Here is a 17,335-nt window from a genome sequence, read left to right on the forward strand (position 1 = left end):
ACTATCTTAAAATGTTTGTATATATTGTCCTCTTGTACACAAGTATGTGACTGAGGTTATGAATGAAATCTTGAATCTTAAAATTTCTGAAGGGGATAATGATCTTCTAGTATTCTGAGTAAATGGTACACAATTACTTGACTATACATGTATTAATGGTTTACCTTTTTAAATGTTTTTTTGGATGGAGAGTTGTCTCATTGGCTGTCACACCACATCTTCCTATATCTAATTTTTCTTAATTAACAAATATTTAAAAAAATTGTATGTTTTCGAATATCATAAATATAGTGGTAAAAAATAAATAATCAGTCCCTTGCTTTAATAAAAATGAAAAATCTTGCTTCAATAGTGCAGAAAATGAATAATCTGTCCTCTCAGTTAACAAAAATAAATAACCGATCAAAAACAAATCCTCCTGCCCCCCCCCCCCCCCCCCCCCAGAATATCAAATGGTCGTCCCCCTAGGAAGTTGTACATAAATTATGACACACCATCTGGTGTTGGTTTATATTCATGTCAAGTATTAACTTTGAAATCATAAGGATTCTCTAGATATAGAGAGGACACAATCTTTACCATAGGACATGGGGTTGTCAACTATTTTTCCAAATCCGTAATTTCCCCAATACCTTATAATAAAGCTTTAAATTTTGAAATAAAAAAATTAATAAACCTTTGGCCCCTTATTCCTAAACTGTTGGGACCAAAACTCCCAAAATTAATCCCAACCTTCCTTTTATGGTCATAAACCTGTGTTTAAATTTCATAGATTTCTATTTACTTATAAATACTAAAGTTATGGTGCGAAAACCAAGAAAAATCCTTATTGGGCCACTTTTTGGCCCTTAATTCCTAAACTGTTGGGACCAAAAATCCCAAAATCAATCCCAACCTTTCTTTTTAGTTCATAAACCTTGGGTTTAAATTTCAAAGATTTCTATGAACTTATACTAAAGTAATTGTGCGACAACCAAGAAAAATGCTTATTTGGCCCCTAATTCCTAAACTATTATGACAAAAACTCTCAAAATCAATCCCAACCTTCCTTTTGTGGTCATAAATCTTGTGTTTAAATTTCATAGGTTTCTATTTACTTAAACTAAAGTTATAGTGCGAAAAGCAATGTGTCTTTGGACGACGACAACGTCATACCAATATACAACCGCAAAATTTTGTTTGCAGTCGTATAAAAAATGTGAGAATTTACCATTAAAAAAAAGTGTTTGTATAAGATCTGAATAAAAATTGGGATTATTTAAAACAGTCTCAAGTTTAATCCATCAATTTCTACATTGCCTGTACAAAGTTAGAAATAAGACAGTTGTTTTCCATTTGTTTGGTGTGCTTGAGTTTTTGATTTTGCAATTTTATAAGGGACTTTCCTTTTTGAATTTCTTTGGAGTTCATTTTGTTTTGTTTTACCTTTTCTTTACCGTTTGTCTTTGTGTAGTTTTATTTTTTCAAAGGAGTTGTGGTTTGGTGGCAGATTTGATTTGTAGTTGGTTTTGGATTACCACTGTGAGTACCAACAATAGATGGCCTTAAAAGATATTCATTGATAACAAACAAACCAAAAATCTAATATATTTTTAATAGTAAAATAGCACTTCTGGAATATTGATACATTTTGAAGAGTCGACATATTCTGGTAAATTGTAAAGCTAGTATTAATCTCTTAAACAACAATATACAAAACATTATATTCAAAAGAATCACTTCTGTAAATATTCCACATCTCTGATTAGATAGAATGATTGGTGTTTCAAACCACTTTCAATACTATTGTAATATTTCCTGGCTTTCAGTTTTTATTGGTTGAGGAAGCCAGAGTGCCAAGAGATAACCAAAAAAACTCAGTTAGAAAATTGATAATCGTAGTCAATCAAAACTGGAGATCAGTGAACCTTCACTAACACAGTGTGGGATTCCAAATCACAACCTCAGTGTTGACACGCTATTGATACAGTATTTCGACTGCCCAGACCACTCGACCACTGATTTTCTTGCTATAGGATGATGGTTCTCACCCAGTACTCAATCTTCCTCCAATAAATTTGAAAATTGACAAATAATTTCCAAGTGAACAATGTAATTGTTCATATAAAACGAAACAAAACATAACAAATATATACTTAACAGATACGTAAAGGTTTACAAAAACAAAGAAAGATCATATAAAATACATATCTTAAAGAGTAACTTTTACGATTTAATACTCATCTGTTGAATGAAAATGTGTATTATTTGCCTAAGATTATGATCATTATTATGAAAAACTGTAATATTATATTAGTCAGCATGCACAGTCACATAAATGTATAATGTAAACAAACCAAACACAAAGACATTCAGCTACAATACTTTCTTTCATTGTGGTATTGTTTATTGCACATTGAGACTAGTAACTGCATCATTCAAAACATCTAAAAATATTAAAAAGAATTATCCATGAGACAGTAGCAAAGTATTTTTTTGACTCATCTAAAAATTATGTATGCTGAGTATTTTACCTTCTATGAAACAAACGCAAAAGTAAAAAAAAAAAAAGAAAAAAAAAATATTTGTTTCCATGCCATATGACTGTTTGTTGTCTGCCTAACATTCAGTTGCTGTTAATGTCAAATATGGGAATGAATATCACCTTACACATACCAATTATCACTCCAATTATCAATTGTCAATTATGATTCTTAAAAAGCATACTTTTAAATTTACCCTTTTAGTAGAGCATGCTTAAAATGGTTTTTTTTTCAGAAGTTATAAATAAGAAGAGTTGAATTTCACAATACAACTATTGATACATATATTTCAAATTCACAAAATCGTAAATATTGAGATATGAAAAATAAAATTACTAACAAATATACCATCATAACAAATATAAATACTGGCAGTTAAGTTAATTCACAATTTTAAAATTATTGTAAACAAAATATCCTTCCATGCTTTTACTAAAGTTCAAATTTTGACTAACATTATTTATATTAAGAGGTAACCAAATTTCACAATATAGAAAAAGGTAACAATCTAATTTCACAATATAAACACAGGAAATTCAATCAATAACATTCTAAAGGTTCAGATCTAAAGTAAAATCATTACATACTGTTTTAAATTATAAAAAATTCTATAAATATTGGTCCTATTTTAATTTTGAGTCTTAAGATTGTCTGAAATAAATCATTTAAATCTGTCTTTAAAGTTTTGATAATCGTGATCTCTGTATCCTTGCTGATATGTTCCCTGATGGCTTGTCTGTTGGCATATATACCTAGAAAGGACATAATCAATTAATTGTTCATTTTGTTTGTGGGTGACAGTTGCTGTAGAAAAACAATACTGTGGAATGGTTATAATTCCGATGGATACCAATATTTGTGGATTTTGTGGATAAAGATGAACCACAAATTTAAATGTTCAATGAATTACAGATTTTCCATCAGGTTGAATGCAGACTTTGGAAAACCCATGGTATCAAATACCAGTGAAAATGTAAGTTTTCTATAGAAAGGCTTTCAGAAATGTGAATTTAAGCAATGGCACAGTTTTACAGTGATGTTGTAAACACAAAGAAAAGAAAGAGAAAAAATCAAAACAATTTTGCTTTTAAACTTTTTTGTTAACATAATTTGAGCTCTGTAAATTCTCTGCACAAATTGTGTCCATTATTTTCTAAATATCACAGAAATATATCAACCAAAACAATCATTTTAAAATGTTCACTTCATATGTTGTGAAAATGTTAATTTTAGGAGGAATTAATGTTCACCTATTATGTCTGTGTGTTTTAGTTTTACTCACTTATTGTTGTTAGTATAACAGAATTTCATGCAACTCATAAAAGTGAGAGGTTTGCTATAAAAACTATGTTTTATCCACCATTTTCTACATAAGGAATTGCCTGTACAAATCAGTTGTATGCCAGTTGCTTTCCATTTGTTTGATGTGTTTGAGCTATTGATTTTGCCATTTGTAAAATGACTTTTGGTTTTGAACTTTAAATTTACTTTTTTTAGGATGACAACTGGTTATCAAAGGTACCAGGATTATAATTTAATACGCCAGACATGCGTTTCGTCTATATAAGACTCATCAGTGATGCTCAGATCAAAATAGTTATAACATATAACTGATTATCAGTCTGTATTGTCTTAGAGCAAGTGTTCACATTACATAGTTATATATTGATTCATCAGATACCTCATTTTTATAATCTTTAAGGTTGATCTTTGTGAATTTGTTGTAATCCATACCAAAATAATGGACATTTGGTAGTGTAATCTCCATCTTCTCAACCTACAAAATATATAAAATTGATTCTGTAATAAAGGTGGTACCTAACACCTTGACTAAAATTAATTTGACTCGAATAAATTTCATAAAATTTTGACAAAATTATCTACTTTCACACTTTAACAAAAAATCTAAAAATTTCAAAAAAATTTGAACCAAGCGTTTTATCGGAAATTTTTTTTTGGATAGATAGCAGTTTGACAAACATAACTTTTGATCATTGAGAAGCTTAATAGTTCAATAACAATATAACGTGATTAAAACATTTAGCTGATTTTACAGAGTTATCTCCCTGTAGTGTTAGGTACCACCTTAAACATGTTTAACACATTCTACTTCCCCTTGTCAAATGGTAGACTGGTTCTGTATTGGACAAATAGGCTTCTGCTCATGAATATTCATAAAACTTTTTATAAAACTCAAGTAGGTCTAAATGGGATACTGTGTATTCTTTATTATTTGTGGGTCACTAATTTTAAAGGATTTTTTTGGTCAAAAGTCATATAAATACAAATTCTAGTATGAAGTTCTTCTTAAGCTTTGGGTACAAAGTTATGTTCTAATCTAAATAGAACATGGGCTGCACCTGATTGACGTCACAATTAAAATTGCAATGTCAGATGAATTTTGAACAACGCCAGAGATTGGACATTTTTGTTGGTGTTGCTCGCTAGGAAATTAAATAAAAACATTCTTAAAGTAAGTTTAAATGTTTCTATTCTTTTTTTATTGATAAACTGCTGATTTTCTATAACGTTTTTGGGTCATGAAATCAAAATGGTGACATTCTGAGCGTCTTCTTTAGGTTTGCTGAAAAAGTTCAAATATTCCTATTAGAATCGAAATAATTCTATCCTGCTGTGCTCTATGCTTATTTTAACATGGTAGGTATTATATTTGTTAATATCTTAATACCTATTATTTTTTAATTTCCTCTTGTCTTTATGCAGAATTACAAGTATTCTATTTTTCGAAATTTATAAAATACAGTTATAGGGTTTCTGTTCAATACCACTTTTTTAACACTGCAAGGTTTAAGAATGTTAACTTACCTGAGGTATCTTTGATAAAACATTTCTGACTGTTAAGTGAAGTGTATTCTGTACTGAAGGGGAGAAAACTCCAGTTGTTGCTGGTCCAGCAAATGTATCTAGAACGATACCTTTAATACCTTCCCTGAAAAAACCACAATGAATGATTTTGCATTAAATTGAAAAAGCATGTCCTTCTATGTATCCCTTTTGGGAAAAGAATATGATTAATAGATATAAGAAGATGTGGTATAAGTGTCTATGAGACAACTCTCCTTCAAAGTCACAATTTGTTGTTTATTATTTTAATCCTTTTAGCAGTGTCCGAACATTGTATAATAACAAATGAACTGTTTAACACATACTATGGTCTATGGATCTGATGTTTACAAATAAGATACTTGAGCACATTCCGCATCAGTTATTGTTCAAAGCATCCTGCATTGATGACAAAATTTAAAATTGTGTGCTAGCTTGATAGTGTCAACTACATTGCTGCTAAAAGGGACATTCTCAAACGAAATAAACAAAAAAATAATCAGCAATAGTTTTACAATATTCTGATCATAACATTGGTCACTGGTTTAATAAATATTCTGTTTCATATATCAATTCTCAGTTTCAGACCTGCCAACTTTTGAAAATCTCCATGGGGGATTTAGCGCCCGACCAGAGTTTTAAGGTTTACAATATTTGCGACATTTCTGTGTGCATTGTCTTTTACTCCTAAAATAGTCTCATTTCTCTTCTTTTTTTCTTTTGGTATACTAATGATGAGCTTGTAAGCCTTGGTTTCTTTTATTTGCATGATTCTTGTACTAATTTTAAAATTTACAAAATAACTGAAGAATAGAGAAAAATGGCTAATAGAAAAAAATGGCATTAAAAATAAAGCATTTAAAGTGGAGACCTCCCCCTTTTTCCCCCTCAAAAGACCTTCTTATCTATGAAACATGACTCAAAAGACCTTAACATACATGTCCTAAGGTTAGAAGGATGAATACAGATTTTGATTTAGTCTTATCAGTATTAATGAGAAAATGGATATAATTTGAATTATCTTTCTTTGTATCCAGAAGTGCTCTTACTGGCAGAGGCTTATACAATAACACAGTAGAAGTGAATACGTAATGGCGTCAATATTTAATCAACAGACACATGTCTGGTTTAAAAAATTAAACAGATTTCAAGACTGTCCAGTCTAACCTAATTTGTGTCTACAAATTAATTTAGAGGATTGTTGTGACCCATTAGGTAAACCGATTACGGGCGCCAATATTTAAGAAATCCAATCTTTCATTTGCGCCACAAGGTTATATTTCATTTGCGCCATAAAATAAAAACTTCATTTGCACCATTTTACAGGTAATACAGGTAATATACAACGGAGAAGTTAAATATTTATTGCTCCGAAAGAATTATCTCTACAGTATTTCCTACATTTCCCCTAGATACTTGAGTGAATTTATACTTTTTTTCTGCAGATACAAAACTGAGAGTCATAAAGGTTTAAACTGAATTATGTGTAGTGTTCACATGTTTAAGATATCATGATAGACATTCAGTTGTTAATTTAGAAACAAACAGAGGAAATAGTCTGTATTTGTGATGAACACACATATAGGTTATCATATGGTTTGAAAAAGGGAGACAACTCGTTTAGGTGTACAAAAAAAATATATTGGAAGCCAAAATAACAACTAACATTGACTGCAGGTCGAAGATGGGAGAATGAAAAAAAAGAACTATCTTTTGGAGAAAATATGGTATGCATGTACGAGTGGAAGTTTTTAGACATTAATACATCAAGAACTTCGCCTACATTTTTTGTGCCAGAACAGACTTATAACTTAATCATAGTGTATAGTGCTAACAACTGTTTTTTTAATTTACTCCAGTGTATAGGGTTTTCTTTTATGTTTTATATTATGTTTTATGATCACATTTATAACATAACTCGTAAGGTGTTATGATGACTGGTTTCTGAGGAACATATTTAATTATGCAAACAAAAACTGCCTTTATTATTAAAAGTCTATTTTGAAAAAGGGTTTGGCTTACTATTTACCTGTAAAATTGGCGCAAATGAAAGGTTTCAGTATTGGCGCAAATGAAATATGGTTTGTGGCGCAAATGAAAGATTTTTTTGGCGCAAATGAAATGCCAATTGGCGCAAAAGCAAAGCACCGCGGATTACATACAACAAAAAATTATGACACCTGTTGTGACTGTTGATTTCACTTGTTAATATGTCCCCAGGTAAAATAAAAGATTTTTTAAAATTGATCAGAAAAACTTCATAATTGGTAACCAATAATTTTTTTGTGGTATGTTTGGTGAAAATCAGGATTTAGACTAGTTTTATGATCCCGATATCGGGATTTGGGTTGAGGGATGAAAATCGGGATGATACTGCGAAAATCAAAGCCCTTAGAAATTCAGTGTTCCATGACCATAAAAAATGTTGTAAGCTTTTAACATATCTGGCAGTACATAATTATTAAAAAGTATTAAATGTTAGGAAAGGATTTTAATGATAAACCCAAAAAGTATATTTTTATTGTGATAGTCAAAATTGTGAAAAACCTGCGTACTACAAAGGTATTCTTTCCAGTATATAGTTTAATTTGTAGTATAAATTGATGATATTTTAATAGCTGTTTCAATCTGCTTTGATTCTTGAACAATTTAAAGTGGAATCATAAACATTTATACCATGTCTGTCTGTCTTCCTGGTTAAAAGTCCAATACTAAGGGCATAAAGGGCATTTTTTTAGTTGTAGCCTGACCATGAGAGAAGTATGAAACAGAGTTTAAACTAGAACATATTCAGTGATATTCCAGCTGCAAGCTTTGGCACTTGGTCCTTTTTATTGGGCAATCCTTTTTTAACAGCAATACGATTTACATATACTAACTTTTAATTTACTGCCAGATTGTCAGCTAATTTAAACAGCAACTAGAATTACTGTATAGCGGGTTATTTTCACGGGTGTAAAATTTCGCGATTTTCATTGAATAAGGTATACGAAATATTTTTGGGGTTATTATTTTTGCGGTTTCGAAACTTTTATCAATACCTTTGCATGTACACTTTTAAATTGGCGGAATTTATTTTGGCGATTATGTTCTATCCGCGAAAATAAGCGAAAATTTACACCCCGCGAAAATTACCCGCTATACGGTAATTTGGACATTTTTAAATTGTAAAATTAAGAATGGAAACATTGAATATCTGAAAGAGAGAACAATCTAATCAAAGAGCAAAAACAAGCCCTACGCCAACAATGGGTCTTGTAAAATCCTGCACTGAAGGCCGGTTTTAGCTTCTTCATTTGATAATTATTATGTCATGATTATGTTCATGAACTACTTTTATCTCAGTTTAAGGTGTATTGTAAAAATGTTTATCAGTAAACATTGAGTTAATTCCCTTGTCTTACTATATTTTTAAACAGCAATCCTTTAAATATAACTTGAAGCAAATCAAATGCAGTTTTATAAGAATGTTTGTCACAACTAAAAATAGTTTTTGAATGAAAAACATAATTTCATAATAAACTTTTGACCACAAGAGGGTCTGGATGGGGGTCTGTTATTCTGTAAACATTTAATTTTCATCCCTTTTTTCTCTAATCTTCAAAAAATTACCCCCTTTTTTCTCTAATCTTCATTTGTTTTGCCCGTTATTCTCTTATCTTAATTTTTTAAGGGCATTAATCATTTAACCCCATCCAAACCCTCCTACAAGCTATAATACCACAACTTACCAGACCTTAGTGAAGTCTACACCGTTTACTGAATTATACCACCACCAGGAATCTACAACAGTACAAAATAATCTATCATCTGCATCTGGTAATGTCCTGAATTCGTCATCTACAAACTTTCTAAATGCTGACTGTGTTGTTTTCATGATCCTCATTTCTTTAAGTCCTGATCTCAACAATGGTTTTCCTTTAAAATACAATAAAGAGATGGGTAGTTTTATTGCATAAAACGTTTTTTTAATGTTAACCAATTTCATGGAGATGTTTTTTTTTTAAATGGGAACTAATTTCAGTAGATTGAGATTTTTTTTTCAAGTATATTTGATTTTGTGAAGTCTGTATACATGCCTATAGAAAAATGTGTACTTTGTAAGCATTTGAATTTGGTACAGGCATTTAGTTACTTAGCAATCTGGTAAATTAAATCCAAATAACATGGTTTTCTTTCATTTTACAAATTTACTCAATATGCAGGCTAAATATCAACATCAAGGTAGTATATGTATCATCTATAAAAAATATGACAAGTGTTGTTATTACCTCCCCTCTCCTGAGTTACTTCACACCTTCTTATAGCCTCCTTACTGAAGAAAAAGGCATGTACATGCTCCTGTCCATCCTGTATAAATAAATAACATGTTAAAAACTATTGCTGTACTTTTTAATAGAAATGTAAACAATTTGGATTATGTTCCCACATGGTTTTTATTTTTATTTTAATATAAAGTAAGAGCTTAAGGTGGTACCCAACACTTTCCCTAAAATTAATTTGGCTCGTTTAATTTTCATAAAATTTTGACAAAGTATTTACTTTGACCCTTTTACAAAAATAAAAAAAATCAAAAAAATTAAACCAAGAGTTTTATCAGAAAAATTACACTGGTTATATAGCAGTTTGACAAACACTAATTTTGATCATTGAGAAGCTTTACATTCCCTTCACAATGCAACGTAATTAAAACGTTTAGCTAATATTACAGAGTTATCTCCCTGTAGTGTTAGGTACCACCTTAACTATTTATGATTGTAGTTTCCCTATAGAATCTAAGTCAACTCGTCTGTATTGTGAATTGCCACTGGACATTAAACAACCAACAATCAATCAATCTGTATTGTTAAAAATGAATTCTTTAATAATTGATGTTTTCAAAATAACCTAATTAAACTGTTGAATTTTATAACCAACCTTTTGATACCTTGTTCAATGAACTCATCATGTGCACAATAGCTAACTTAAAATTACGATAACAATTGCAGTTAAGATAGGAAATATTGGTTTTACAGGCCATCTGAAAGCAAGTAAACCTGGTCTAAGTGTTCATTCTTATTTCTCTTTGTATGTTTTCTTATTTGATAGATCTGTTCTTAATGGATGATGTGGTCTGTTGAACTATTTTTGGTGTTGCTTGTTATTCCTTTCTATGTATAAATATCCATATTGTTTTTGTATACTCCCACAAATAAATGTGATGTTTTTCAGTAAACAGATTTCCTGACCCAAAAACTGAATATGTGTCAAGTTATGGTGGAAATGGTTTAATAAACAATTAATAAAATAGAGTTTTGGGGTAATATCTATCAGTTCTTGGGTTCTAACTGAGTGGTCAGGAAATTGGGAGTTGTGTGCTATGAACCCACAAAACATCATGTCATGTGCTACATCAAATATATCAATTTACCACAGATATTCTTTTCCATGGTGCTTCTTCAATATAAATTTGAGTATTGGTAACATGACTATATTTCCTCAAAAAGTGGTCAGATATAGTCAAAGCAAACTTCTCAATGGTCTCTATCTAAAAGAAAAATATAGAATTTAATTGCAAGACTCATTGAAAATATTAAACAAAGTGTATGAAAAATTATATGTCTTTTATGCCTTTTTTAAAACAATAATAGAAAGTGAAATTCCTAACATAACATACCGTATAGCGGGTTATTTTCGCGGGGTGCAAATTTTCGCTTTTTTTCTCGGACAGAACTTAATCGCCAAAATAAATTCCGCCAAATTAAAAGTGTACTTACAAAGGTATTAATAAAAGGTTTTAATCCGCCAAAATAATAACCGCCAAAATATTTCGTATACCTTGTTCAATGAAAATCGCGAAATTTTACACCCGCGAAAATAACCCGCTATACGGTATAACATATTCTCTGAAAGTTAGACTATTTTGATTGTGATTCTTAAATATTGGACAAAATGCCAAATAAATGATTAAACAAGTAATTAAACTGGGAAAAAAAATTAAAATCTAGATAATCATGATAATAGACTAGAAATATATAATGCGAATACATGTACATTCATATTAAAATATGCATGTCTGACAGAGTGAAATATTTTTTAGACGATTACAGGAAATGAATGCATTAAAAAATGATAAAAGTTTAATGAACCTTAGCCCTGTGTGCAAGGCTAACACACTAACTTAATTTCGGTAAGTTGGTTAGTTTTCATTATATATTTCTTATCAATTCTCCAGAATCAAAATTATTTCAACTTATGCAATTCCTTATTTTACAGTTTAAAGAAAATACTGCATACAAAATGCATAATGCCATGAATGCCATACAAGTTTTAATGTGACTTTGCATTTTTGAAACACCTTTCTGGTCACAGTTTTTGCAATAATCAGATACATGTAGTAAAAGTATTTCTAAAATGTCTAATATAACAGTATACTAAGGCCAAATAAAATAGTATGTGTGGTTCCAGTTCCATCTTAAAAAAAATTAGGGTAGGTAGGTTGGGATTTTTTTATTATTATATATATATTTTATTTTTAGATTGACTCTATGGGAGCAACATTTTGACTGCAACAGTGCTTAATGCCAAATGGCAAAAAAAACTTTAGGATAGGCCATTTTAGGGATTAAAAAGTTGGGTAAGTAGGGTAACTGGAAACACACATATATATTTTTATTTGGCCTAAAACTTACTCCATGTTGCCTAGCTAGAACATATACTGTGTTTTTCTGTGAATCTGTTGCAATGATGTCAGAATTATCACCATGTATATAGTCTTTTGTGTTATTAAGGGTCAGTTGTGTACTGACTTCTATTTCTTTCACATAGTGTATTTTACCTTCCCGTCTTAGTTGTAGCACTTTTACAAAGTTTTTACCATAACCACTAAACTCAAACTCTGTCTTTAAGCTTGACTGTGACATTCTCTCAACGGAAATTAAAAGCTGAACAAATTATTTGTCAAGCTAAGCTGAAAATCTCTGATCTGAAATAAAAAGTAGACAAATTGCTTCAGAACCCATGCTTGAGCATGTTTTTGTCCACAATTCAAAAGTTTCATGATGGACAAATTATTTCTCAAGAGGTACATTGATATCAGTCATATAATCTGAATACAAGTATTTTATTTTAAAAATATATATTATTGTGATGCATGTCAATTATACTTAATTTCAACTTCAGAAATTATGCCAGTTTTTCTATTTCATGTACAATGATGTATTATGACATGTATGAAAATAAAGCAGACATAATTATAATGATTTATCTCTGTTTGAATAACAATGTCTGCCACATTGTTATATAATAAATTTGTATACTATTCATCAAACCATATTAGAGTTGAAATTAATTGAAATTAACATTTATCTTCATGATCTTAATTTATTATTTATTAAGACCACATTAAAATAAGTCAATTAAGATTAGAGTCAAGTGCTGCTGTGCAACTAAAAGAGCCTGAAAAGGGATTTTATTAAATTCTCAATCCCTTAATGTATAATGTTATTCCATATTATCATACTTCCTGTAAGAATGTCCTTCTATAGTAAAAGTGCTCTATTTTTGCAAAGTTTATAAAGAATCATATAGCGTTAACTGCACTATGTGAAAATAGTATGCCTTGCTGTTGCAACAGACTATTGATTTTAACGTCAATCATTGTCAATTTCACGTGAAAAGGCAGGAGCTTAATTGTTTTGAAATAGAAATGGGTTGAATTAATCAGCCTAACAATTAATTAATTATTTCAATGGGTTGAATTAATCAGCCTAACAATTAATTAATTATTTCAATCTAAAAATAAGGGGAAAATAAGAGATATCATTTAAATTTAGAAATTTGCATTTTTGTACAATACTTAAGAATAATAATGAAAACATATCTTGAGAAAAACCTATTTCATTTGGAAGTGTAGAAAAAACTTATTCTGCACTAATTTTAAAGCTGGTATTAGGGCTGTAACGTCCACAGGTGCTTGAGGACAGGATCCTGTAAGAGCCCCATATAGTCCCTCACCCCTTTTTTTAAATTTTTTTTGCTGTTCCCATATAATTATCCTTATCGAATAGCAATATCCAGACATAATATATTACTGTTTAAACACTTTTAATTAGTTTTTTCGCTTGCGGTGTTGCTGTTTTTTGGTCCATACACGGGAAATTAGATGAGTTCCGGGGTAGAAAAAGTCAAGAGATTTTCGAAATGTTTACATTCGAAATTCTCGTATGTTTTCTACCCCTGCATATACCCCGGAACTCATCTAATTTCCCGCGTGTTCATGTGGAGTTATCCTTTTTGAGCTGAAGACCACACAGATGTCGTTGTTTTGTAACTTCCGTTGATTGAAGTTGAATGGACCAAAAAACAGCAACACTGCAAGCGAAAAAACTAATTAAAAGTGTTTAAACAGTAATATATTATGTCTGGATATTGATATTCGATAAGGATAATTATATGGGAACAGCAAGTACTCGTTGATAAGACCGGTAAGAGACATTTTATTAGATTTTAAAACATTTTTTCCTGACCATTGCCTTAATTTCTTGAAACGAAGTTGGCAACCTTTCGCTTCGCTCTATAGTCAAGATTCACGTTGATAGTAAACATGCATATTTAGAGTATAAATATGGTATATTTGTATATATATGGTACAAATAAGTGATATATATCGAAAAATCTGAGATTTATGATAAAAAAAAAAATTAAAAAAAAGGGGGGGAGGGACTATATGGGGCTCATACAGGATCCTGTCCTCAAGCACCTGTGGTAACGTCAATGCTGAGTTTTTCAGTGTGGTTAGTACAATAATCAGATCTGAAGGAACATTAATATTATGTATATTGGTATGTGTATAATCCTATTAATAGGCTTTTATACACAGTTTCACCCCAATATGCCCAGTACCATAAGGGTCATACATGTACATGTAATAGGGGTACCTTCATGACGAATATAAATGATCAAAAATCTTGCTAAATGACTTTTATTATGAACAATAATTGTTGATGCAAGATGATAAAATGTTCACTTTCTTTCAGATGAAAAGAAAATTGGCTGCAGATTTTGAGGAATCAAGTCAATTTTTTTCTAAAAATTAACATCAAGGATTTGTATATCTTACTATACAAATTCTTGATAACGTTTACAATAAATATTTGAGACCTCCGATTTATTACATTAAGGATATTTGGCGAATCACAGTAACAATTTAACCAATTTGACCCTAATGGTAGCCTCAAATGGCTGTTTTACACCCGACGTTAATGGTAGCCGAAAATGATAGTTTGACACCTGGTGGTAAACGTCATTACTAGTACTACCCTCTACTATTCTTTTCGATATTTCAAAAGCAACTACAGCTGTAGTCCAAATAATTATAACGTCTTGAAAGGCTATTATAATTTTTTTCTTTGACGCCTTACATGTAAGGCGTCAAAGAAAAAAAATATAGTAGCCTTTCAAGACGTCATAATAAACGTATTTACACATTTGGTATTTATCTGAATCTTGCCTCCAAATGACCTTAGATCTACTCCGAATCACCCTTTGACGTCAAGCAACAATCACTTTTAAATTGTGACGTCAAATATTTTAAATTATGATGTCAAAGTTTACGGGAACCTGTGTGATTTTACGTAATGGCGGACAAATTTGCATACAAGTGTAAATACGTCTATTATTTGGACTACTACAGCTGTACAGGGGTAGGGTGCTAAGTGGGACATATTCTTAGTACTTAATCCATAGGCTAAGTTTTCTACAGAAACTGCTGAAAAAGCACTCAGTAAATCATACTTACTTAGATACTAGATTTATAAATTTATCTAAAGCATAAATCATAAATGTCAAATTAAGCTACGGTAAAATTATTTTGGAAGACAAAATCATTATGAATATAATAATGTCATCACTTAAAATTGGTTGTACTGTGAAATTTGAAACATCTGCAATACCTTTTGATAAATTCCTGGCAATACTTACATTTTGCTTAGTTATATCACCCCAAAAACAAGGTCAGTGTCCAACGTGATGACGGACACGGAAAATTATCTCCCTTTCTGTTTCGTCCTTGACACAAGAATGCATCTCAGTACCAAAGTTTTTCAATTCAAAAAGGAGAACAAAATGGGCGGCTTAACCTATTTCGTGGAATATTTTACTTTTTGTATACAAAATGAGATTTGTACTGAAATGGGTAACTTTGTATTCTTCGATCCTATTTTTTGCTGATAGTCAACGATATTTTAATCTATGATGTCAACAATTAATTAAAGTCCTTTCGAACGAGTTCGGGTTACAGACATTTATCACGTGACATTTGTTATTTATATATTTGTCAACTTTCGCAATACTTAATTTTTTCATTAATATTTTAACAAAAAGTGATCTTCCAGTGATATAGTTTACTCATTTAACTCGACAAGAGTAACATACAGTCGTTTTAAAGGTAATATTGATTATACAGCCAATATAGGGCTTGGTTGGCAAACACAAACACGCTTCACAGATCTAACAGTAACACAGTATGTCAGTAACTTTTATCAAGTTTATACAACATGTCCTACATACTCTATACTTTACTATGGAAATAATATAAAAGCTAGCTCTAGAAACACAAGGAAAGAGGAAGATTCCAATATTATTACTCATAAAATTTAGATTAGACAGGATGGTCCTACATGTACAGGTCATTTTTGTCCAGCCTTCGACTTTAGTCGAAAAGCGAGACTAAGCGATCCTACATTCCGTCGTCCTCGGCGGCGTCCACAAATATTCACTCTGTAGTTAAAGTTTTTGAAATTTTAATAACTTTCTTAAACTATACTGTCTTCCTACCAAACTTGGACAGAAGCTTCTTTATGATCATAAGATAAGATAAGAAATTTTATTTCAAGTCGGGTTACATTAGATACAAACATAAGCTCTGTAGAGCTTTTTGCCGACATTAATAACAATAACAACACACATATTAAGATACATAAAACACAAAATGAGACATACAAATTATGATAGCTATATTGCAAGAAAAAAGTTCATAAATAAAAAAGCATAGCACATGCAAGCAAAGCACTAAAACTGAACATAAGCACATGCAAAGCAGAATGAAATAATTAAAGCAAACTAATTTCTATAAGCTACATGGAACAAACATTTAACACAAAATAAAATAAAGGTATTAAGATCTGCAGGAGCCACACCTGCATGAGTTGCCATTCCAGTTGTTGATCATACTTTTTAACCTGTTTAATAGGTTTGTCTGTGCAAGGATCGCGTCAGGCAACTCATTCCATAGTGTAGCTCCAGCATATCTTAATGATATTTACATTACATTCACTCTATCATAAGATAGTATCCAGAAGTAAGTTTTGTAAAAATAAAATTCCATTTTTTCCATATTTTACTTGTAAATGGACTTAGTTTTTCTGCAAGAAACATTACATTCACTCTGTGGTTAAAGTTTTTTAAATTTTAAAAACTTTCTTAAACTATCCTGGGTTTGTACCAAACTTGGACAGAAGCTTCTTACAATCAAAAGATTGTATCAAGAGGATTATTTTTATTGATTTTTTTCCTCATTTTTGTTGAGCCTGTGATTTACAACAAAAGAAGGTGAGACACTGGGTTCCGTGGAACCCTTACCAATTATTTTTTTTACAGTGTCATGAGAGTAGAAGGAAGGAATTGAATACACCTAATTGCTATTTATTTCATTCAGGATAAGTTCTTAAATTACACAACTTTTTTATCCAGTTGAAGCTATCTGGGACCCTGTTTAAACAATTCACCATGCATGATACTTTTTAATGAGACCTGTTTAAACTACCGTAAATACTTCGAACAAAATATTTTTTACTTTAATTTTAATAACAAAAAAAAGTGGATCATACTATATCAAAGTTTCTTGATGATCACTTTCTAAAGTTTTTTCTCCCTCAGCTCACTACTGATGAACTCCATTTTTCGGCCGGTGACCCAAACAGGAAGTTGTA

The 17,335-nt window shown here is 30.7% G+C and overlaps 2 protein-coding genes across 4 annotated transcripts in view; one reads left to right on the plus strand and one right to left on the minus strand.

Annotated features, from left to right (window-relative positions):
* Nucleotides 1-1,580: 1,580 nt before the first annotated feature.
* LOC134707932 (uricase-like) lies at nt 1,581-15,414 on the minus strand. The gene is made up of 8 exons (XM_063568106.1): nt 15,327-15,414; nt 12,038-12,330; nt 10,777-10,893; nt 9,638-9,716; nt 9,098-9,284; nt 5,349-5,472; nt 4,204-4,299; nt 1,581-3,274 (listed from the first exon to the last, which is right to left on the minus strand). The coding sequence occupies exons 2-8, from the start codon at nt 12,266-12,268 to the stop codon at nt 3,200-3,202; spliced, it is 909 nt and encodes a 302-aa protein (XP_063424176.1). The 5' UTR covers nt 12,269-12,330; nt 15,327-15,414; the 3' UTR covers nt 1,581-3,199.
* Nucleotides 15,415-15,524: 110 nt separating this feature from the next.
* The window catches only part of LOC134707931 (E3 ubiquitin-protein ligase LRSAM1-like), a 35,657-nt gene continuing 33,846 nt past the window's right edge, over nt 15,525-17,335 (plus strand). For 2 of the 3 annotated variants that reach the window (XM_063568101.1, XM_063568105.1), the window contains exon 1: nt 15,662-15,792. The gene's annotated coding sequence lies outside the window, so the exon portion shown is untranslated. Of the gene's footprint in view, nt 15,541-15,661; nt 15,793-17,335 lie in introns of those variants that run through there. The other variant, XM_063568103.1, reaches the window with a different exon arrangement.

This window comes from Mytilus trossulus, chromosome 2 (assembly GCF_036588685.1).
Source record: "Mytilus trossulus isolate FHL-02 chromosome 2, PNRI_Mtr1.1.1.hap1, whole genome shotgun sequence".
In the NCBI taxonomy this organism is placed as follows: Eukaryota; Metazoa; Mollusca; class Bivalvia; order Mytilida; family Mytilidae; genus Mytilus; species Mytilus trossulus.

Bases quoted from the DNA above. Each gene is read 5' to 3' on its own strand.
- LOC134707932 (XM_063568106.1), bottom strand. From the start codon at position 12,268: ATGTCACAGTCAAGCTTAAAGACAGAGTTTGAGTTTAGTGGTTATGGT. The intron at 10,894-12,037 runs GTAAGTTTTAGG...TTTTTCTTTTAG, and splicing joins TTCTAGCTAGGCAACATGGA to ATAGAGACCATTGAGAAGTT. The intron at 9,717-10,776 runs GTAAATTGATAT...TTATTTATACAG, and splicing joins CATGGAAAAGAATATCTGTG to GATGGACAGGAGCATGTACA.